Below are 23,366 nucleotides of genomic sequence, written 5' to 3'. Positions count from 1 at the left end.
TGTTTATATATATATAAAGCTGCCAGTTTTGATAATGTGTTTTACCATTTTACATCCCAACACCTAGTATAAATGTCCCACTTTATCCTTATTCTCCCTAATTTTTGGTGCAAAGTGTTTTATTTTTTCCTCTTGAAGTAGGCCTTGAAATTTGTGTAAAATGGTATCTCATAGTTATAATTTGTGTTTGTCTAATTATTAATGATAATGAGTACTTTTCTATGAAATTTTGGCCTTTAAATTGGGTTGATTTTAGTTGAATATTGGATATTTAAAAATGTTCTTGATGAAACTTCCTATTTCATATATTTATAATGAAAATATACATGCACACCTTTGATATATTACCAGCTCCATTCCAGACCACTACAATGCAGCAAATATAATAAAATGATTCATATGAATTTTGATGTTTCCCTGTATGTTTAAAAGTTATTTTTACACTATATTGCAGCCTATTAAGTATGTCAGAGCATTATGTCTAAAAAATTTTACACATTACTTAGAAGTATTGTATTGCTATATGTGCTAACCTTCATCTGAGCCTCCAGGGAGTCACAATTACTTTGCTCCTGTTGGAGTTTGCCTTGATGTTGATGGCTACTAATTAATTGGGGTTGTGGTTGCCAAAAGTTGTGGTGAATTCAGGAAGTTTTTAAAGTAAGAGACAGTGATGAAGATTGTAACATTTATTGACATTTCCTGAAAGATCTGTCCACTGTATATGATGCTGTTTGAGGTCAATCCTCTCCGATGCTGCTGTGTTATCATCTAAGCTTATGTAATATTCTCGACATTTTGTAGTCATTTCAGCAACTTCTTATCATGTTTGTCATTCATAGATTCCTTCTCAAAATGCACTTTCTTTGCTCATTAATAAGAAGAAACTCCTTGTCCATTAAAGTTTATCAGAGATTGCAGTATTTCAGTCACACCTTCAGACCCCACTTCTAATTCTAGTTGTTTCTCATTTTCCCCACATCAGTAGTTACTACCCACTGAATCTTGAAACCCTCAAAGTCACTCTTGAGGGTTGGAATCAACTTTTTCTTAACTCCTGTTATGATATTTTGATCTCCTCCTCTGCATCACAAACATTCTTCATGGACTCTAGAATGGTGCATCCTTTCCAGAAACTTTATACTTTCTTTGGCCAGATGCTTCATAAAATTTACTGTCTATGGCAGTTACATCCCTATGAAATTGTGTTTCTTAAATAATAAAACTTAAAAGTAGAAATGACTCTTTGATCTATGGTCTGCAGAACGGATGTTTTGTTAATAAGCTTGAGAAAAGATTTATATCTTTCTCTTAGAGCTGTTTGGTATCCATTTGCATTGCTAATGAGCAGTACTATTTTGAGACAATTATTTTTTCCTGAGCAATAGGTCTCAAATGTGGACCTAAATAGGTCCAGAAATCACAGAATGGAAATGGAATTGGTAATAACTCACTATTACTCTTTGTGATCCACAAGAAAAATATTGCTTTCTGTCCCTATGCCCTTGTGCTCTGATGTTCTAAAGGTTTTATTTCCAAAATGACAAGTATCATCAGAAGATGTAACAAAGATTCCGTTGAAGTGGAAGTTAAGACAGCTACAGGACTACTTTGGCTTTTATAATCTCTGAATTAACATGTAAAGATGGGTTTTATTCTAATTGCTGGTGTGATTGATCCTGACTATCAAGAGGAAATAAATCTGCTATTACACAAATTTCATTGTGCCTAAAATGTAGTACATACCTTAGGATGTCTCTTAATGTCACCATTCCTTGTGAATAAACTTAATGGAAAGCTACGGTAACTCAATTGAGGCAACACTATTCATGATCTATGGCCTACAAGAACTAAGGTTTAAGTCACCTTACCATATAGTGAACCATGTCCCACTGTGGTGCTTGCTGAAGGTAAATGGAAAATGGAATGGATAGTGAAAGAAGGTAGTTATCAATAGAAACTATGACCTTGTGATCTGCTGCAAAATCAAGGCAGGACTGTAATTTTAATGCTAATTGATTCCTAGTTTTGCTATGAATATATATATACACACACATAGAATATATTTTCCCCCTCATCATGAGAAGAAGTCATATTATCCATATACCATATTACTTAAGTTATGGAATATAAACAATAACAGTGAATAATATGCATCCTTTTCTGGGGAAAGGATTTGTATATTTCTAGTTGGATAATGTTAGGAAATAGTATAACTATATTATATTATTTTCTTTATTTAGAGATTAAGGTTCAACGTCAAGGGGGAGGACTGTCATCTTTATTTTCAGGTTCTAACTGGCCTATTTTTGGTCCCTAGTTGTTTGGTGAAGCAAGCCAAATGATCAGAAAAACAGAAATGTTCACCAACTGATTATTATACAAACACAATGTGCTGTAGCCATAAAATGTACTATTATTCAGCCATATAAATAAATGAATTATGGTTCATAACAGATGAAATTGAAATTATTGTACTGAGTGAAAACATACAAATGCGAAGGTCATATATTTTATCATTCATTTTCTATGAAATATGCAGAATACTTAAATCCAGAGAGAAAGAAAGAAGACAAAATGTCAGATGCTTGGGGAACGGAAAATGAGGATGTCATGTTATTGAGGAAAAGGGAAAGAAGTCTGATATTTTAATAAGTAGAGAGTCTCCTTTGGATGTGTTGAAAAGCTTTGGAATTGATGGTTGCACAACTTTTTTGTGATATACTAAATGCCACACAATTGTACCCCTTAAAATGATTATTTTTACTTTTTGTAAAGTTCACTTCAAAACTTTTTCAAAATTAGTAGTTGTGTACATTTGATATCTTTTATGTCTGTTGTCTGTTTATGATCTATTTATCACATGCTTCTCTTTATTCTTTCCTTCTGAGTTCAAGGTTTTTTAGAATTGTATTACAGATGAATAATTTAATAAAATAAAATTGTCCATGAAAATGTAGAAATTTGGAGTTTGGTTAATGACTATAATAATTTTATATTAAAGGAAAGCAATGAATAGAAATTTAACCCAATATGTTTTTTATATTATCAATCAAATTTTTATTTCACCAATTATAATATATATATTTATTTAATCTCTCTTTGGCTCACATTTTCCCTTTTTGTCAATGGAATACAGTCTCAAATTCCACAAGCCATATTGATTTCACTTATATATTGCATTCCTCTAACTATTATATATAATGCAAGCTCTATGTAGAATAATAATATACTTTATAACAATCCAATTTTAAACTATCCCTGAATCTCTATTTTTAGTAAAAAATGTTTGTAAACAGGTAAATTTGTATTTATTCTTCTTTTAATTTTCCAAAGTCAGTTGTTGTTCTGATTCTTCAAACTGTTTTTATTTTTCTCAAAATACATAGTCTTTCCATATTTCTGATGATGTTTAGTAAATAAATTTCTATTTTATTTTCTTTTAGTTTTCCAATATCGATTGTTGTTCTGAATATTATATTTGATTTTTCCAAAAATAAGTAGTCTTTCCATATTTCTGATGTTTCTTTTAGTTTTGCTTATATTTTCTAACTCTATCAGATCTTCTTAGACTTCCAAGCAAGTGAAGGAAGAAAATGTACTTAAGCTTGAGTGAAATTTGTATTTATCTAGATTAGTGGTTTGTATGCTTGGGATGCCTAAAGCAAAATCAACATGTCAGATAAGAACAGTCAGCCCTATGGTAAACTTTCTTTACTTAATGCTTCTTTAAAAGTCATCATATTTAGCAGTTTAAAAGTTAATTTAGCACACTATCTATGCCAAAGCAGATAGAGAGTAAAAACTTTTACTTTATCTTTACATTGCGTTAATTATGGCACAAGATTTTCTCTTTTGATAGTTTCTTTAATTATTTGGATAAGATGAAGGAAGTATGGAGTACAAGAAGCTGTTTTGTTATTTCTTCATTTGTTTGAAAGTGAGAAAAATATCCAAGTGTTTGCAGTTCAAAAATGTAAAATAAAGCAATAAGAGTTCATTTTCTCATTCAAATGTATATTAATTCATTAGAATTTAGATGCCCATGCTTTTATATATCCTCTGCTAATGAATGGTATTATTTTTCACAAATTCCATTGCTAATGTATTTGGGTGTCTGACAATAAAAAAACTTTATGCTAGAGTACTTTTTCCTATTGACATATTTTTCTTCTTTCTTTACAATGTGATATTCTCCAAATCCAATGAAAATATGAATTAGATAATATGCCGGTATTATCTACATCTTACTATAGGTTTTCCTTATCATGCTTTCCATCAATAAATCCTTTAGGCCTCCAAATATGCATCCTAAGTATCTTTTATTTATTCCCTTCCTTCTATTCTCCACTATGTTTTAATTCATTTTTATTATATTCCTTTCTTTCCTAACTATTATCTTTGCATTTGGAAAATGACCTAAGAGAATCATCATCTTGGAGGAAGGAAATCAATTTAAGTGCTAACAGATTAACATCTTCAGGTGTCTTTCAGTCATGTTCATGTGAAACATAGATAAAAAATGAGATTATTAGGGAAGAAATGACAGATAACAGAGACACAAATAAGTAGTTCATGGTGTCAACAGAAGACGTTGGTAACTACTTGACTTGAATGGTGTTTGCATGCATGCCTCCAACTCAGAAAATATGATGAAAACAAGATTCAGATGAACCCTGTCCTTTAAAAAATCTGATGGAAGCAAATACATAATATATGGTTGTAGAGTGTAGTCAATGTTCTTGTGGGTGGAAGGATGAAACATCAATTACAACAAAGAATATTGAGGAGAAAGTGACATTTAAACTGAGTCTAAAATATGGGAAGCAATTTAGAAGAATATAAGAAGAAAATCTATTTTCATTTCACCTTTGTTCAAGAGCCAAGGAGAATACTATTATGCTTATTAGAAATATTATCAAGTGACATCCGACTTTGTATAATTTATTAGAACTATAGCCTATTTTTATATTAAATTTTGCATTTAATATTAAATGCAAAAGTTGTGTGTATTTTTGAAGACCCTATAGAAGGCATTCTTTACCTCTTTGTTCCGTAAGCTGTAAATCAGTGGGTTAAGCATAGGTATAATTAAAGTGTAGAATACAGAGGTCATTTTGTCAGTATCAAAAGAATGAGTAGATGCGGGCTGCACATACATAAATAGTAACGTTCCATAGAACACAACCACCACTGTCAGATGAGAACCACATGTAGAGAAAGCTTTCTTCCTTCCTTCAGGAGAACACATTCGAAATATGGCTAACAATATCAGCACATAAGACACTAAGATTATGAGAAGAGAGGAAATCAAATTAAATGCTGAATATAGTATAATCAACAATTCTAGTTCTCTTGCATTTGAGCACAGAATGTGTAGAAAATGTATATCATCACAGTAAAAATGACTAATGACTTTAGAACCACAAAAGGTCAAAGTGAACATCTTGGTGGTGATCATCAGAGACTGAAAGGTGCTGTAGAGGTAGGGGACACCCACAAGCACATTGCAAAGTCTCTGGGTCATGATCACACTGTAAAGCAGAGGGTTACAGATGGTCACACAGCGGTCATAGGCCATGGCCGACAACAAGAAAAGTTCACTGATAATGAACATAATGAAGAAAGCCATCTGTGTGGCACAGGCATAATAGGAAATGGTATTTTGTTCCTCAACAAGATTTGCCAGCATCTTGGGACAAATGACAGTAGAATTGCCAAGATCAATGAAAGCCAGGTGTCTGATAAAGAAATACATGGGAGTGTGGAGGTGGGAGTCCACCTTGGTCAGGATGATCATGCCCAGGTTGCCCACCACTGTGACCATGTAGATGAGGAGAAAGACCTCAAAAAGTAGACCCTGCAGCTCATGGAGTGTTGTGACTCCCAGGAGAATGAATTCAGATGGTGTTGTCAGATTCTGTTGGTCCATTTTTCCAAGTTATCTCCTCTGGGAAGAAGCAGAAGCATTGTCATTAGTTTTCATGTAACTATCTAGACATAATACTTCTAGAAATAATGAAGAACATGTTTTCCTACTATATGATAGAAAAATAAACCCACATTTGAAGTTAAAATAATGATAGAATCTCTTACTTCTCAAACAGCGATATCTGTCTGAAACCCATTATGAACTGATATGACAGATTGAATATAAATGGAGTCAGCTTATTTGGAGCATACTCATTGATAACAAAATTATATAGCTGTTAATATAGAAACACTAAGATATATTTAGTCTATCTGATGGCATTCCAATATTTCTCTATACATTTCCATTATTAGCTATGATTTCTAATGGAATTTTGATATTTTTAAAGGGAGAGGTGGAGTTAATTTAAAGCTAATGAAACAGATTTTAGGGTCTCATTTGTATCAGCCTCTACAAAGACCTGGGTGGGACCTAGCAAAGCATGCATAGTGATACATTTTTGTAAGCTTTGTAAAGTTAAGTCACCCAGCATGGTCTTGGTTGGCTTAATAGTACTAATATGTCAAGGTCACCTTTTCTTTCCATTCCATCTTCCACTCCATTGCAATTCACCTAACAGCAGGTTACATTCAGCTATCTAATGGGATTTCTAAAGGTCAGTTAAGAGAGGTATTGAGTTAATAATACTTTATTTCATGTATAGTGGCCATACTGAGTAGTTCAAAATCAATGACATGCATTATTAAATAATGCTTTCTGTTCTGGTGCCAAATGGCTTCTAATAACAGTTCTTTCAACCTATACGCTTTGTTTGCAATCTAATTAATGAAAATATTTTATTGATGAATTTTAGGGAGTACATTATCATGAGCAAATTGTTTATTGTTGCAACTTGTTTTTTATTTCCCTTTTTAAGTAAATATTTATATTCATAATCAATTGATATTTAGAGTTTATTTAGAAAATGAAAATTCATAATTTATTGTATAAACATGCAATATTGTTTGAATAAACATCAAGGACAACAAAATCTGGATCCATACCTGCTAAAATCTGTTGCTTGTATCAATATACATGGATTTTGATTATTTAGTTCTGTATGCTTTATTTCATTTAATATAACTTGGTGGAGATGATAAAGTCAGTAAGATTGAAAATATATATTTATGCATCATATATTCATACTCTAAATTGATTTCTGGAACTGAACAATGGAGAATTTATAGAATATAATGCTGTGATTTTCAAATGTCCAGTATAAATCATCTCCTGTTCATTTCCTACAGTTTTACAAGGAAAGTCAGCAAGGCAAAGTGGAACTATTCTGCTTGAAGGTAATGGAGCTGGTTTAGTTTTATCCATTTGGATTGCTTCTTAAGTTCCTGTCACATTCAGATCCCCCTTCATAAAAACCTTGAATTCTTTAAGTACGATTTTCAATTGGAAGAGACAAGTGAGTTCAAAATGTTCAGTCACGTAAAATGCAGTCACAATTATTTTAATGTAAGGAATTCCCCTGGCTGAGCATTGTACATTGTCAGGTAAGACATCAAGGGCTCCAGCTCCCCCCACTCCTCATCTCCCAAGATTCTAGCACTCAGGAGCCATATGTGGCTGTTTTCTGGTAAGGATGATTTTTGGTCATATTAACTGGTTAGAACTTTCAACAGAGTGGCAGTAGTTCTAAGAATCTAGTAGTTATTGGCCTGGATTTTGCCAGCTTTGTGAGAGAAAAGGGGGAGCTGGGCAGGACAATACTGGAGATTGTTTTGCCTTCTTCCTGAGGTTGTTTGCTGCTTTTTTTCTTTTTTTTGAATACATGCATTCTACTTGCCAAAAGTCCCTCTCCCCCTACAATATGTGAACTCATAAGTCTGTCTTCAGTGTTATGCTAAGATTTATTCTAGCATTATTGAGCTTATCTCCATTCTTATCGTCAGACATTACCTCTCTGTGAAGATACTGGGATTCTTTTCCTGCCCATTTTACTGCATCAAAAAAAGAGTATCTCTGACCTCTACTGAGCTTTAAATGTACATTTTAAATAACTGTTTTTAGGGGTAACCATTAGAGCAGACAGAATAAAAGAGCATGTGAAGGAATTGCTGATTTTTCAATCTTTAGACATGGTGGCAGCAGAAATTACTTTGGGTTCAGGGTGTTCTCTGTAACTCCATAACTCATAAAAAGCACACTATTGGTCAATTTACTCAAATTATAATGCATATTCTGAAAAAGCAGAACCAGTAGTAATCAATCAAATAAGAAAAACAAAAAAGCAAACAATCAACAACAAAACAGTACAACGGACATACTTATCTAAAATGTATTCCCAGATTATCAAGTATTGCATGGCACATACTTATACTAAAAAAAAAAATCCATTTGAGTCAAATATTCTATTGGTCGTACTTGTATTGAAAGAATATTTCTTCTGAATTAATGACTACAAAAGATGTTCTTATGTTAAAGAGTTATTAATTGTTTATCTGAAATTCAAATGTAACTGATTATCATGTATGTTATATGCAACCCTAAACTTAATAAATTCTGTTATCTGCAACCCTAATCTTAATAAATTCAAGATCAGTGATTTTGCTTTCAGACATTTTTAACCTTTCCTTCACTTGTAGTATTCAAATGTCACTATAAGCTCATAGAGAAAAACAGATCTGGTGCATGTACTCAGTTCGTAGGATTGAATGCCATAATATCACCATACTGCCTCAGAGAACTGCAGTTAACGAATGAGCTAATGCATGCTTTGAGTGTACTTGAAGTCATCTGCTGTCAGTGAGCAGTAGCATCTACAGACAGAATACAGAGGTTATGGATTCTTGCCACGATCCATGCGATAATCCAATGAAAGGCAATTCATATTCACTCACCTTTAATGAAGAACCAAGATTCTTCTCTAAAATTATTCTTATTTTTCTTCAGCAGGAAGAATTTATGGTCTCCTTTCTCCTTTGTGGTGCTCCCTTAGGAAGAACTGTGTAATTCATTGATAATGCCCAAATCATCTGAGAGACTAAAAAAATTGTCTTGCTGTACCTGCTAATTACCTGGCACACACTTCATATTCCCCAGTGAGGAAAGAGAGGGGCAATTTAAGGAAAGGATGCAAAGAAAACCATGTAAGTGATCTTTACAGTCCTGTGGAAATCTGCATGATGTAAAAGTGCTCATTTACTTACACAGAGTCAAAATAATAGTTATAAGGATAAAAAAAAATTAGACATCTCAATCTCTATAAAATATAACTATTGCAAAATCATGATGAAACTGTAAATTATAGTCATTACATAAGATTTTTTGTTTGCATTTATTATTTAAAAACAAATAATTTATCAACAAATGAATTTATTATTTAAATTTAGGCACTGTGTTATAAATACACCTCTTAACCACTTACTACTTGTGAAAGCCCATTATTTTTTTCATGTTCAGAGTACAAGCTCAGACGGACTGCAATTATCTGACTTCACAAAACTAACAACTTGAGTACTTGAAATTGAAGTGAGATCTTTCTTTGTCTGCATCTTTAAGTGAATGATAGGTGTGCTTTGTTCTTTCATAATGCTAACCTAAATTATTATTGTAATTGAATTACAATTACAACAATACAATTGTAATTGAATTACAAATGTAGTTGAATTATTGCAATTCAACACATTACCAAAATAATTGTTTCAACTATTATTTCTTGAACTGAAATTACACCACTATTGGATAATATTCAGTACAAACTCAGAGTTTCAAATTTGCTTATAAGATAGTACACTTCTCTCTCATACTGTATCTGTGCCTGCTTCTTCATGGACATCCATAGACACAATTGGAGAAAAATTAAGGAATATTTATATATTGAAATACAGATCTAAAATCTACAAATCACTGTGTTTTGAATATAATACTTTCTCTCAGCCTGGCTTTATTTACTCAGCATATTATTTATAAGATTCATCCATGTTGCGCTTTTATTGTTAGGTGTTATTCTATTGTATAACATTTCTTTTTTTTTTTTTTTTTTTTTTTAAAGGAAAGACAGAGAGAAGGAAGGAAGGATAGAAGGAAGGAAGGAAGGAAGAAAGGGAAACATTTTTAAACATTTTCTTGTTTTATTGTATTCTGTTTCTCCGTTTTTGTTACATGGGCTGGGGCCGGGAATCGAACCGAGGTCCTCCGGCATAGCAGGCAAGCACTTTTGCCCGCTGAGCCACCGCGGCCCGCCCTCTATTGTATAACATTTCAATAACTCTTTAATAACATTCAGCATTGAACTATTGTGGAAATACCTAACATGAACATTCTTGTATATTTGTGGATATATTAAATGATTTTTTTGGAAAATATCTTAGTGGAACCACTGGGTCCTAAGGTAAATGGATATCTAATTTTATAAAGCATAAACAAAAGCTTCCCAAAATTATTGTAGCAGTTTCATTCCTCACATTTGTGTGTTTCAGTTATGTTTGCTCCTCATTCTTGCCAATGTAGGAGGTAGAAAAAAATTTAATAACTGTTATTTGCATAAACTGATATCTCATTGTATTTTACTTTTCATTTAAGTGAAGACTAATGATAATGAGCACTTTCCCATGTATTCATTGACCATTACTTAATGTATTTCCTTTTTTATAGTGCCTAAAATTTCTACCCCTTTTTTCAAAATCTGGTTTTCTTTTTTTTATTTAAAAATTTATAAATGCAACTTCTTTTTTAGATGTTTAGATTGTATGTTCTGCATTTCTCCATTCAGTCTCCAGTATTCTCATTTGGAAACTTTATTGCTTTAGCTATTATGTTTAGTTCTGAGGTCCAATTAAATTTTTTTGAAGTCATGTGAGAGTCAAGGTACTTTTTTTCTATGTAGCTAACCAGGTTAGCATGTCACCATGTGATGAAAAGAGTAACCTTTCCTATTTAATTGCCTTTTGTGGAATATCAGTCGACTCAGGCTCTCCGTTCTGTTTCCTGAATTAACTTTATGATTTTTATGCCAATAATATGCTGTCCTAATTACTGAGGTTTGGAAACACATAGTGCTAATATTCCAACTTTGCTCTTTTGCAAGGTTGCTTTGGGTATTGCAGGTACATTGCATTAACAAGTAAAGGCTATAATTCAATTGAAAATAAATCCCTCCTCCTTGAATTTTTGAATCTTTACAATGTGGGTAAGTGGCCCCTTAAAAATGCTGAGTTTTCCAATGTATGTATATCTTATACTCTCCATTTATTTGTGTTTTCTTTAATTGCTCTCCCTAAAGGTTTTTTCTTTGTATTATAGTTGGATTGGATGTCTTTTGTAGAATTTACTACTAAGTATTTTATATTTTCCATACTATTATTATATTATAGTTTTTTTAAAAATTATTTGTTGTTTGCTTCTAATGAATATTTTCCAGTTTATATTATGCATGCTAACTTTAACATTCTGAAATATTTGTAAATCCACTCATTAGAACCTATGCTTTTGTATATCCTTTAAAAATTTCCTTTTAGACTATTATGTGCCTTTGATTAAAATAGATACCCTATTAGAAATCCTTGTCTTTTCTTTTCTAGGGTTCAGGTTAGGATCTGATGGCTCTGGGAGGCATAGTACCACACCAATCTGCTGTTGGGGCTGGGGAAGGAAACATTCCTTCCTCAGGAATTGCTGTAAGTGTGGCAATTGTGGGTACTAAAAGCAAGAGCTCACTTTTTCCACAGGAAGAGCTAGAAACTCTCCAGACTAGCAAAAAACTACTGCCACTGAGGAAAGAATAGAATAAAACTATATGCAATGTGTTTACTTACAAATCAGCTTAATCACTATTAAAACTGAAAAAAATAAACAAAAATATCAGCATCAATTTTGTGGAACGCTGTAAGATAGTGAAAGGTGAGAGGTTGGATCAGAAGGCATCAGCCCATTTTACCAGTGTGAGTATCTGGCTGGAGAGTGATCAAAGCAAACTTTGAATGCAAGGATTTGTACTTGCTTATTTGGACCTGTTTGAATATTTCCCAAAACACTGAAACAAGGTGATTGCCATTGTTTTACCTAAACTACAGTGTCAGGATAGAAAAGGATCTAAGCAGAGGAAATTCCTCAAAAGCACTGAAAGGCAAATGAACAGGCTGCTATCATTCTGGCAAAATAGTACAGCAGGGGGATATAACAGACATTGTGAATGTTTGGGGAAAATGTTGAGGAGTGTGGTGGTTAACTGTTTTCTGGAATAAAGTATTCGAAAACCTATATGTACAACAGAATTTAGAAAGCAACAATTTTTCTCAGTGCAAAATACATGCTCAGGAGAAAAAAACAAAACCTGAGGAGACCCAGAGCTATCACTGCTGTTAATCTTCAGTCTCAGCACAAGTGGCAAATAAAAGCAGTGGCAGAGTTCTAAGTAGACTGTCTAAGCATTTAAGGAACACCCCATCACAAAACTAATCTGCAAAGGCTAAGAGAGTAGTTTATCTTTTCTTTCTTTATTTCTTCTTCTTTTTTTCTTTTTGGTTCAAGGTGTTTAATAAAAGTCTCTGTCAAACCAACAGCTGCCCATATTTAGGATCAAACTTCCAAAACCTCACTTGACAAATAAAATCTTTAAAACTATTTTAAAAAGTCAGAAAACAGGCGGGCCGCGGTGGCTCAGCGGGCAAAGTGCTTGCCTGCTATGCCGGAGGACCTCGGTTCGATTCCCGGCCCCAGCCCATGTAACAAAAACAAAGAAACAAAATACAATAAAACAAGAAAATGTTTAAAAATGTTTCCCTTTCTTCCTTCCTTCCTTCCTTCTATCCTTCCTTCCTTCTCTCTGTCTTTCCTTTAAAAAAAAAAAAAAAAAAAAAAGTCAGAAAACAAATAAGAAATGACAAACTACAGCAAGTAACAACATAAAGTCCTAATATCAACATGAAATCTGATATCTAGAGTAGTCACTTTATATTATTCAAAATGCCATATATTTTTTTAAATGTGGCATAGAAAGAAACAACAATGTATGTCCCATTCACCAAAAAAAAGAGAAGAAAAGAAGAATAATAACAGAAACAGGGAACAAGAGACATTGGGCTTATTAGAAAAAGTTTTCAAATCAGGTGTCCTACATATGCTAAAAGAGCGAAAAGGAAGCATGAACAAAAATTAAGTGAAACATGAGAATGATGGATGATTCAGCAAATAGTCTCAAATCCTATATACAATATTTATCATGTTTAAAAGTTCAGAAGTTTTTCTTAATACACTATCTAAGCTAAAGCAAAACAGAGAATAAAAACTGAATTTCATTGGCTTTGTGTAAATTATGGGCCATGGTGGAGAATTTTCTCTTGTCCCTTTAATTATTTTGCTAAGATGAAAACATGAAATAGAGGAAGGTGTTTGGTTTGTTTTTTGCTTAAAACACATGATTTGGAAATGATATAAATATCTGTCCCCCAATTATTGTGGTTACTAAATACAAAATAGTGAGAAGAGTGTACTTTACATCATAGAATGTTCTTAATTCACTCGAGTTTTGTTCACCATCTTGTATGTATCCTGTATTAATGAATGGCTTTCCTGAGATTTTGGGTGCTCTGCAATGAAAATATTTTACTTTAGCATATTTTGCCCTTTATGATGTTATTCTTTCTTCTTTACTAATATAAAGTAAGTCATTAAAATAATATTAGAGAAAATATTAATATGTGTCAATATTATCTTCTCATTCTCACAATAGATTTTTGTCATTACATTCTCCTTCAATATTTATCTTTAATGAATTATTTTGTCCTTCCAGTCAGGTATCTCAAATATCTTTCTTTTTTATTCTTCCTCTGTTCTCCATGTTCTCTACATTTGTTAACTTTCTAATATTGACTTTTTTCTGAGCTACCTGCTATGTGTGCATCTTAAAAATGACCATAAAAATCAGCAATAGGGCATTATATATGTCAAGAGTAGCAAAAAAAATCAAGTGTTTGTGATTAAATTTATCAAATCTATTTCCCACATATATATTATTAATGTATAATTAATAAGAAATGATAATCATGGTAGAAATGAATGATAGATCAAATAAATTCTTTATGGTGTCAACAGAATACACAGAAAACTCTCAAGCTTTCTATATACTGTGACTTCTGATTCACAGAACACAAAGAAAACATATTTGAATAAATTACTGTCCTTAAAAACAAAACAAAACAAAACAAAGCACAGTGGAGAAATAAACAAATGGTTTATGGATACAGAGTGGGAGAGTAAAACTGTTACATTCAGGGAAAGACGGAGATTCTATGGAAGCACATAGGCTAAGTTTTTGTTAGTGAGCCAAAGAGAAGGTAATTCTATCTATTAAAAATGCCAAATGATATTTGCTCTTGTAATAGATTTGTAGAACAATATTCTATATTGACTATCAAACAGATCATGGAATCTTAAAGACTCTGTAGAAGGCATTTTTTACCTCTTTGTTCCTTAAACTGTAGATCAAGGGGTTAAGCATAGGGATGACCAAAGTGTAAAACACTGAGACCATTTTGTCACTTTCAAAAGAGTGAACAGAGTTAGGTTGTGCATACATATATAGTAGAGTCCCATAGAATACAACCACCACAGTCAGATGAGAACCACAAGTGGAGAATGCTTTTTCCTTGCCCTGGGCTGAATGCATTCGAAATATGGCTATCAGTATTAACGTGTAGGACACTAGGAGTAAGATAAGGGAAGAAATCAAGTTTGCTGTTGCAAATATTATGATCAATAGTCCTAATTCTCTTTCGTTGGAACAAAGCATAGGTATCAAGGGAACATCATCACAGTAAAAATGACTGATGATATTAGAACCACAAAAGGTCAAAGTAAATATCTTAATGGTGAACATCAGAGACTGAAAGGTGCTGAAGAGGTAGGGGACACCCACAAGCACATTGCAAAGTCTCTGCGTCATGATCACACTGTAGAGCAGAGGGTTACAGATGGCCACATAGCGGTCATAGGCCATGGCCGACAATATGAACAATTCACTAATAATGAACAAAAGGTAAAAAGCCATCTGTGTGGCACAGGCATAATAAGAAATGGTATTTTGCTCCTCAACAAGATTTGCCAGCATCTTGGGACAAATGACAGTAGAATTGCCAAGATCAATGAAAGCCAGGTGTCTGATAAAGAAATACATGGGAGTGTGGAGGTGGGAGTCCACCTTGGTCAGGATGATCATGCCCAGGTTGCCCACCACTGTGACCATGTAGATGAGGAGAAAGACCCCAAAAAGGGGACCCTGCTGCTCAGGGCGCCTTGTGACTCCCAGTAGAATGAATTCAGACAGCACTGTCAGATTCTTTTGTCCCATTTTATCCCGTTATCTTTTCTGGAGAAAAACAGAAGTTTTGGTATTAGTTTTCGTGTAACATTATATAAACATAATACTTGTAGAAATAATGTAGAGTGTTTTGTATAGTGAATGATAGGAAATTAATTCCCAAATCTGATTTTGAAGGTAAAATAATTTTAAAAAGTTCTATTCTTCCAATATGGGGGTCCCAAATAAAGCACATTGTGTGCTACAATGACAGAGATTAAACCCTTCAAAGAGACAATAATGGTTGAAGCATATCGACTGACAACAAAACCCTGCATGTGTTAATATAGAACAATATAGATTTTATTTGTTTATTTACTCAATGAAATCACAGCTTTTATGTAGTACACTTCAACTTTTTTAAGTTTCTTTTAAATTTTCAGATAAAGAGGCAAATAGAAACAGAAACAAACGAAGGTTCTATTTTATGGTCCCTCAACTGCACCCTGGGTGGAGCCTTAGTAATGCACTCACACAGTGATTTACATTACTAAAGGTTGTGAAAGTGAGATGATCATAATCAGTTTATCATCATGATTACATCTATCATCAATAAGGTAATCTCTTTCCATTTTGTTTTTTGTTCCATTATACTTTATCTTAATGTTAGGTTGCATTGGAATGTCTACAGGAATTATTAGGAGTCAGCTATGTGTGAATTAGTTAAAGTTTCATTTAATAATAGTAGATATATTTATGCAGGTCAAATTAGTGACATCTATAGTTAAACAATGTGACGTGTTCTAGGTGGCAATCATTCTTAAATTCATTCCCAGCACCCTTTCTGGTGAGGTTTGTCAGAGACATGATTAATAGACATACTTTTATTTCTAGGTTTTATGAATTATATGGCCATTATCTGTTTGTTCATATATGAACTTTTTTTCATTCTAAGTACATGTTATGCCTCAGTACTCATTTTGAATTTTTTTAATAGTCACAGTTTTTATGAACTTCAAAAACCAAATGATCTGGTTCATACCTGTTAAATTTATAATTTATATCAATATTCAAGCAACTTGATTGTTTAATTTTATGTGCTTTATATCCTCCAATATATCACTGTGCAGATGAAAGAGTCTCTATTGACTACATCTAATATTTATTTGCATATTTATTACATCATATTTTGCAACTTTCAATTTTTTTCTGTACCTGTAAAATGGAAAATTTAGGGTGTAACACTGTGATTTTCAAAAAAAATCACCCCTTCTTTTCCTACAATTGCACAAGGAAAGTCAGTAAGTCAAAGTACAATTGCCCCAATTGAGCTAGAAAAGCTGGTTTAGCTTAATCTATTTGGAACAACTTTCAAACTTCTCTTGGACTCAGATTCCTCTCAATGCCAAGCTAGGATTCTGCAAGCACAATTTTTAATTACAACAATAATGTAGTTCAAAATATTCAGATGCAAAAAATGCAGAATGGAATTATACAACTTAAAGAAATATGCAGGTTTAGGTACACAAGTGTCATATAGAGACTTCCAGTCCACCTCCTTTCCCCATTTCCTCCACCTCCAAGGTCCAAGCCTGCAGTTTGGACAGCTGTAGTCCAGAGAGACCTTGAGGCATTTGTCTGTTAAAGGTGATTTTTGATCCTTTGGCTGGTAAAACTTTCAAGGGAGTGGCAGCTATTTTAGGATTCTGCTTATTTTAGTTGATGATTTTGTCAGTGTGATCAAGGAGATTGGGGTTGCTGAGCCCCATCTCCACTTCCTGTATTAGGTTGGCTGCTGTATTTGCATTGAGAATCATTTCCCACCTAGTCCCCTCTTCTGTCTTGATATGAGAACTGAAGTTCAGGCCCATTTTAACATTGTATCTCATCTTTGAATTATTGCAGGCCCTGCTCTTATAATTTTACTGTAAAAATGGAGGTATAGTGGATTGAGCAAAAGAGACTCAGTATGCCAGTATCAGTTATATTAATTTGATAGCATCAACAGTGTGCTAGAATAATTCTAGTACTAATTGAGTCTATCTCCATTTTCAGTGTCGGGTACTATTTACCTTTGAATAATATTTGGGTTATTTTACCTTTCTCCTTCCCCATTGTATCTTTTATCTTTTTTGAAAGTGATAATATGCACATTTTAATACCTCCTGCTGAGAATAGCCATTTGTACAGAGGAGACAAAATGTTGCAAAGGAATAAAAGAAATTTCAATATTGAGTCATGTTGTTGTCACTTAGGAATTATGTTCAGTTCAAGAGATTCTCCACAACTTCATATCTGCTAAAGATCATGGTATATACTTGTCAGTTTACTCAGTCATGTTGTAATGCTTATTCTGAAAAAAACCAAACAAACAAAAAACTAGATCCTGTGGTGAGAAACTGAATAAAGAAACAGCCCCAAGAGAGACAACATTTTCATGCATCTCATTTATCTAAATAATATTCACAGTTTATCAATTATTGTATATGGCATAATTACACTAAAATTATTTTATTGTTTATCAAGTATTACACTGGATATAATATTACTAAAAGAAATATTTGTCATTTATCAAATATTGCATAGGACATGCTTATACTAAAAATTCTACTCATTTAATCTCAATTTTAAATTGAAATTAATTTGAAATTGGTTAATTTCTGGGTTCTTGTATATTATCTGGCAATCTTAACCTTAAATGATTCTATTAGTTAGATCACTGATGCTGTTTTCAGATACTTTAACTCCCTCTTCTCTTGTATCCAAATGTCACTATCATCCCACACAAAACAAATAGATCTTGGACACATGTTCATTTCACAGAATTTAATGCCCTGAAAACAATGTACTGTAGGAGTGAAGCCCTATCAATGATGTAAATAGTGTGTATTGATGTAATACTTGATGAGATCAGCTCTCTCAGTACCATCAGAAATAACCAAAATTTATACATAATTAGAAAGAAAGGTAGCTCTTATCAACTCACCATAATCAAGGACTGCATTTTTTTCTCCCAAAGTTCTGTTTCTCTCCTTATGGTGGGAAGAATTTATGGTTTCCCTCTCCAATTATGATTCTCCCTAAGGAAGCAATGTGTAATACATTCTTATGTCCAAATTGTCTGAGAGACTTCAAATATTGTCTTCATGTACTGTCTAATTATGTAAGACATCCTACTTGTTTCCCAGTGAGAAAAGCTGGGAGCAATGGAGTAAGGAACAAAACAACATAAATGGTTTGTACAGGTCCCTGGGGGTCCTGCATGATGTAAAGGCACTCACTTACATGGAGTCAGTGATTAAAGGTACAATGGGGAAAACAATTAGAAATCAACTCAATCCTGGTAAAATTGTACAGTTGCAAAGTTTTGTTGGAATAGTAAATGACATTACAAAACTTAGATTTTTTTCATGATTTATATCTATTAGTGAAAGAAAAAATATGGTGTTGTCATTATGCTAAAAATGTGTAATTTGAAATTGAGAGTTCAGAAATAAAACATATGTCTACAGCCAGTTGATTTTCAATAAGAGTGTCAAGTACATTCAATAGGGAAAGAATGTTCCTTGGGAAACCTGTATTTCTATATCAAAAGAACAAATTTGATACCCTTCTTTACAACATACATTTAAAAAATGCAATGAATAAGTAACCTAAATAGAAAGGCCAAACCCAAAACTCTCAGAAGATATAGGAGAAAATCTTCATGCCCTTAGATTCAGCAATGGATTTTTTAGATGATAACGAAACCAAGAACAACAAAAGAAAAAATATTTAAATTGGAGTTCAACAAATTTAAAACTTTTGTACATCAAAAGACATTATCAGGAAAGTGAAAAACACCTATATAATGGGAGAAAATAGTTACAAATAGTATTTCTGATAAGAACTTATTATCCAGAATATATAAAGAGCACTGCAATTCAACAACAAACAACCCAATTGAAACATGCCAGAACTTAAGAGTTTTCCTCTAAAAAAGATGTAAATGGCCAATAAACACATGAAAAAATGCTCAATATCAAGATTAGCATTATTAAATTCTCCTTCAATGCTGGTTTGCTGAAATCATTTATAATTCATGAGTGAGTGTATACATACATCAAACCTTTTTCTTCATTGATTAAGATTATCATGCATTTCTCCTATTTGTTCCTCCATATGTTGATTTACATTAATTTTTAAAGAATAAACTAACTTTATATTCACAGAATACAGCCCACTTTTATCATATATTAACACTTTAGTATATTATTTTATTCCATTTGTTAGTATTTTATTGAGTATTTTTAATGTATATCTTTATGATTGTATTCAAAATTCTATTTCTTATACTGATGTTTTTCAGGTTTTCAGAGAAAGGTTACTCTGACCTTATAAAATGAGTTGGGAGTGTTCATTTCTTATATTATTTTTGGAAAAGTTGTATCAGATTAGAAATATTTTTCCTTAAACTTTTGGTAGACTATATCTGAGCAATTATCTGATCTCAATGTTTTCTTTGTGGTAAATTTATATTATATTAAAAAAGCTTTAGTATATGGCTATTAAGATATTTCTAAACTTTCTTCTTTTGTCAATTTTGCTTTTCATATCATGTTTCCATCTCATCTAATATTTTAAACTTGCATATTTCATGTTTCCTTCCTATATTATGGAAAATGTTGTTTGTATGTGTATTCCCTCTTAAATGAATGATAATGGTTTCATAGCTTATTTTAGTTGTCTCTGTTTCTCTCTGGGTGTGTCTCTGTAACTGTCTCGACCTCTGTCTCCTTAACTAATTTTAATAAGGGTTTATTATGATTGATTTGTATAGTAACATATTTACGTTTATCTTATATATTATTTTTCAATTATTTCATTGATTTGTCCAATTGTTTTTTATTCCTTCCTTATTATTTTGGGTTTAATTGGATTCTATTTTCTGAGTTTATTTTTACTGAATTCCTTATACTCCTAATATACTTACTTAAAAGTGTAACTTTTCTTTTTAGCAGTGTTTTATGTTGAATCAGAAAAATTTTGAGATTTTGTGGTTTTATTATCATTTCCATTGGAAATCTTTATTTCCTTTTAATTATTTTGGAAAAATAGATTACTTAAAAGTAAATTTTTAAAATTTACTTTAAAAAATGCTTGAGATTGTATTGTATATTTTGAGGTAAATTTCAGTTTAACTTCATTAGAGTCAGGAAATATACTAAGTAATATATTTTTATTGAGGTAAATTTATGTAATAGTAAATTTACCATTTTAAAATGTATATTTCAGTGGCTTTTAGTGCATTCATTATATTGAGCAACCATTGTCGGACACAGGCCTTGGATTCTTTTGCCTGATATGCTCAATAACCAATTCCTGAGACACAGGAGTTTCAAAGAGACAAAGAGTTTATTACTAGGCATTTATAGGAGAGCAGAGGGCCTAGCAGACAGAAATCCATCCCTCTGAACTGCAGTAATTCTGAAAGTTTTATTGTTGGACAAAACCAGGAACAAGGCCACAAGCCTCCAGGAACATTACACGGAAACAGAACAAACCTGGGTTGAGGCTCTGAAGTTTCAGGAAGTAAGTTTTAGTCTTCTATGGCCATAGGGCTCAGCAAAGTAGCCTCTGAAAGTCTGAGTCCCCAGCAGGGGTTGTCTCAGGGTTTTAAGGGAAGTACTTGACTATGTGCCAATGTACAGAAAGGGAGAGATCTCTACAGGAATTTTTCTTATCCTGGCTAAGTGCAGTTTTAAATGTTCTGGGGGCAAGTGAGACTTTCAAAGGGGAAATGGCCTGAGTAAACAGGGGCCTGCCTGCTGTGAGAGAAAATGGCTTGGGCAAACAGGAGCTGCCTGCTACATTATTAGAAAAAAAGATGAGCAAGGTTTAGGGTAATAAGTTCAGTGGTGCCAGATGATATTATTAGAAATGATCAAATTGCTGAGCATGTGCAGCTTGATTACATGCTTAGTCAAAGAATGTACATAAGAAAATGGCAGAATGAGTTTAAGTGACTTATAGGTTAAAGTATAAGCTACTGTGCATGTCAAATGGGCCCATTTTGGTTATATCCAGTGACAATTATCAAGATAACTTTGGATTTGGGGTGCGTTGGTCCTGGGCTAAGACAATACCCTTCATTAATAAACAGATTAGGGGCTGTCTTTAGTGATCATAGACTCTAAAGTTGAGAAATTGGATAACTGGGTACAAATAAAGGTTAGTCACAAAGTTATTAAAATGCAGGGAAAAAGGTAAGGGTTATACAATCTTTACCAGAGATCAAGACAGATGGGTTACAATTCAGAGATTTCAGATATTTCCCTCTGTCTAATCCAATATACCAAAAAGCAAAAAAGAATAGCTATATAGTGATTCAGCGCTCAAAATCATCCCTTAAATCCTGATTTATTTGTTAGATGACTACTACATCTCTCTCATTTCAATCACACTCAAATACCCTTTACTCATTTAGCAATCACCCCCTCCCTCCATCCTCCACTGGGCAAGCACAAATCTGCCTTTAATTGCTGTGGATTTTTTTTTTATTCTGGAAATTTCATATAATAAGAATCATATAACATATGATGTTTGATTTCTTGTTTCTTTCATTTAGCATTGTTTTCAAAGTTCATTCAAGTGGGTAGCACTCATCAGTGTCAACACTTAATTGCTTTTGCCAGCTGAATAATATTCTCTTGTATGTATATACCACAATTTGCTTATCCATTCATTGTGGATTGCTATTTTGCCTATTTCTACCTTTGGCTATTGTGAATAGTGGAGTTATGAACATTTGTGCATGATATCTGCTTGAGTGTCTGTTTTTAATTATTTTGTGTATATGCATTAGGGTGGAATCTAACTTGGCAAATTACAACAGAAGCATATGGTAAGCAATAACTGAATAACAACAACTCATTTAGCAATCACCCCCTCCCTCCATCCTCTACTGGGCAAGCACAAATCTGCCTTTAATTGCTGTGGATTTTTTTTTTATTCTGGAAATTTCATATACTAAGAATCATATAACATATGATGTTTGATTTCTTGTTTCTTTCATTTAGCATTGTTTTCAAAGTTCATTCAAGTGGGTAGCACTCATCAGTGATCAGGGGGTGATTGCTAAATGCTAAATGGAATTGCTGGGTCATTTGGTAATTCTATGTTTAACTTTTGAGGAACTACCAAACTGTTTTACACAGCGGCTGCATCATTTTACATTCCCATAAGGGTTTTTATTTCTTCACATCTTACCCAAATATGCTATATCATCCATCTTTTATTAAAGCCAGCTTATGGGTGTGTAGCGATATTTTACTGTAGTTTTGATTTGATTTTCATAAGGATCAGTGATATTTTACATTTTATCATGTGTTTGTTTGTCATTTGTATAACTTTATGGAAAAATGTTCATCCAAATTTTTCATTTCAAAAGTTTATCTTCTTTTTCTTTTGTTGATTGTGCTTTAGGTGTCAAATATAAGCATGCATTAATCAATCTTTGGTAATTAAGATTTTTATAAGAGTTATATGGTTTTCTCTTACATTTAGGTCATTGATCTATTATGAGTTAAATTTTGTGTGAAAAATGAGCTAGGAAATCAACTTCACTTTGCATGTTGTTATTCAGTTATTGCTTACCATATGCTTCTGTTGTAATTTGCCAAGTTAGATCATTGCTCAAATTCCTCAAAGTAGTTTGGCTCTTTGCCGCGTCCAGCTCTTGAAGCTGAGTTGGGAGAGGGGCGTCGAGGTTAACTTAAGAAATCAGCACTCAGGAGACAAGTATGCTTCCATCACTCAGGGCCCCCTGCTTCTTGGAGTCAGACCTTTTTTCTGTTTTCTTGCCTCCCTTTTGTATCCTCAGAGCTTCCCTTATCTAGCAGGTCACCACCCCCAGGTCACACCCGCTTCCTCCCTACCCCCTTGACAGGGGGCAATCTTCTCGGAAACTTCTGCATGCAATATTCCAGGAAGTTTTACTCCCTCTGGCCCGAGGGTAAACAACAATTGCAAATCAACTGGAACAGAGCTTGTAAAAGAGCTTACAGAAAGGCTTACAAAAGAACTTACAAAAGAACTTGCCCAAGATTAACCTCATGAATGCCTGCAACTTCTCAAGACAGGGGAAATAGGGGAATTACTTTATTCCCA

At 33.0% G+C, this 23,366-nt stretch overlaps 2 protein-coding genes and 1 long non-coding RNA gene across 3 annotated transcripts in view; 1 reads left to right on the top strand and 2 right to left on the bottom strand.

The window, feature by feature from the left end:
- LOC143645974 (uncharacterized) overlaps positions 1-23,366 on the top strand; it is a 326,483-nt gene that overhangs the window by 184,998 nt on the left and 118,119 nt on the right. The window lies entirely within an intron of this gene.
- Positions 4,991-5,932, bottom strand: LOC143645968 (olfactory receptor 8K5-like). Its single transcript, XM_077115056.1, has one exon. The coding sequence runs from the start codon at positions 5,930-5,932 to the stop codon at positions 4,991-4,993; it is 942 nt and encodes a 313-aa protein (XP_076971171.1).
- Positions 14,343-15,269, bottom strand: LOC143645970 (olfactory receptor 8K5-like). Its single transcript, XM_077115057.1, has one exon. It carries the CDS (start codon positions 15,267-15,269, stop codon positions 14,343-14,345), a length of 927 nt encoding a protein of 308 aa, XP_076971172.1.

The sequence above is a fragment of the Tamandua tetradactyla genome, chromosome 9, assembly GCF_023851605.1.
Source record: "Tamandua tetradactyla isolate mTamTet1 chromosome 9, mTamTet1.pri, whole genome shotgun sequence".
Classification (NCBI taxonomy): domain Eukaryota; kingdom Metazoa; phylum Chordata; class Mammalia; order Pilosa; family Myrmecophagidae; genus Tamandua; species Tamandua tetradactyla.
The sequence above is the reverse complement of the archived record's forward strand: the minus strand, read 5'-3'. Positions and strand labels throughout refer to the sequence as shown.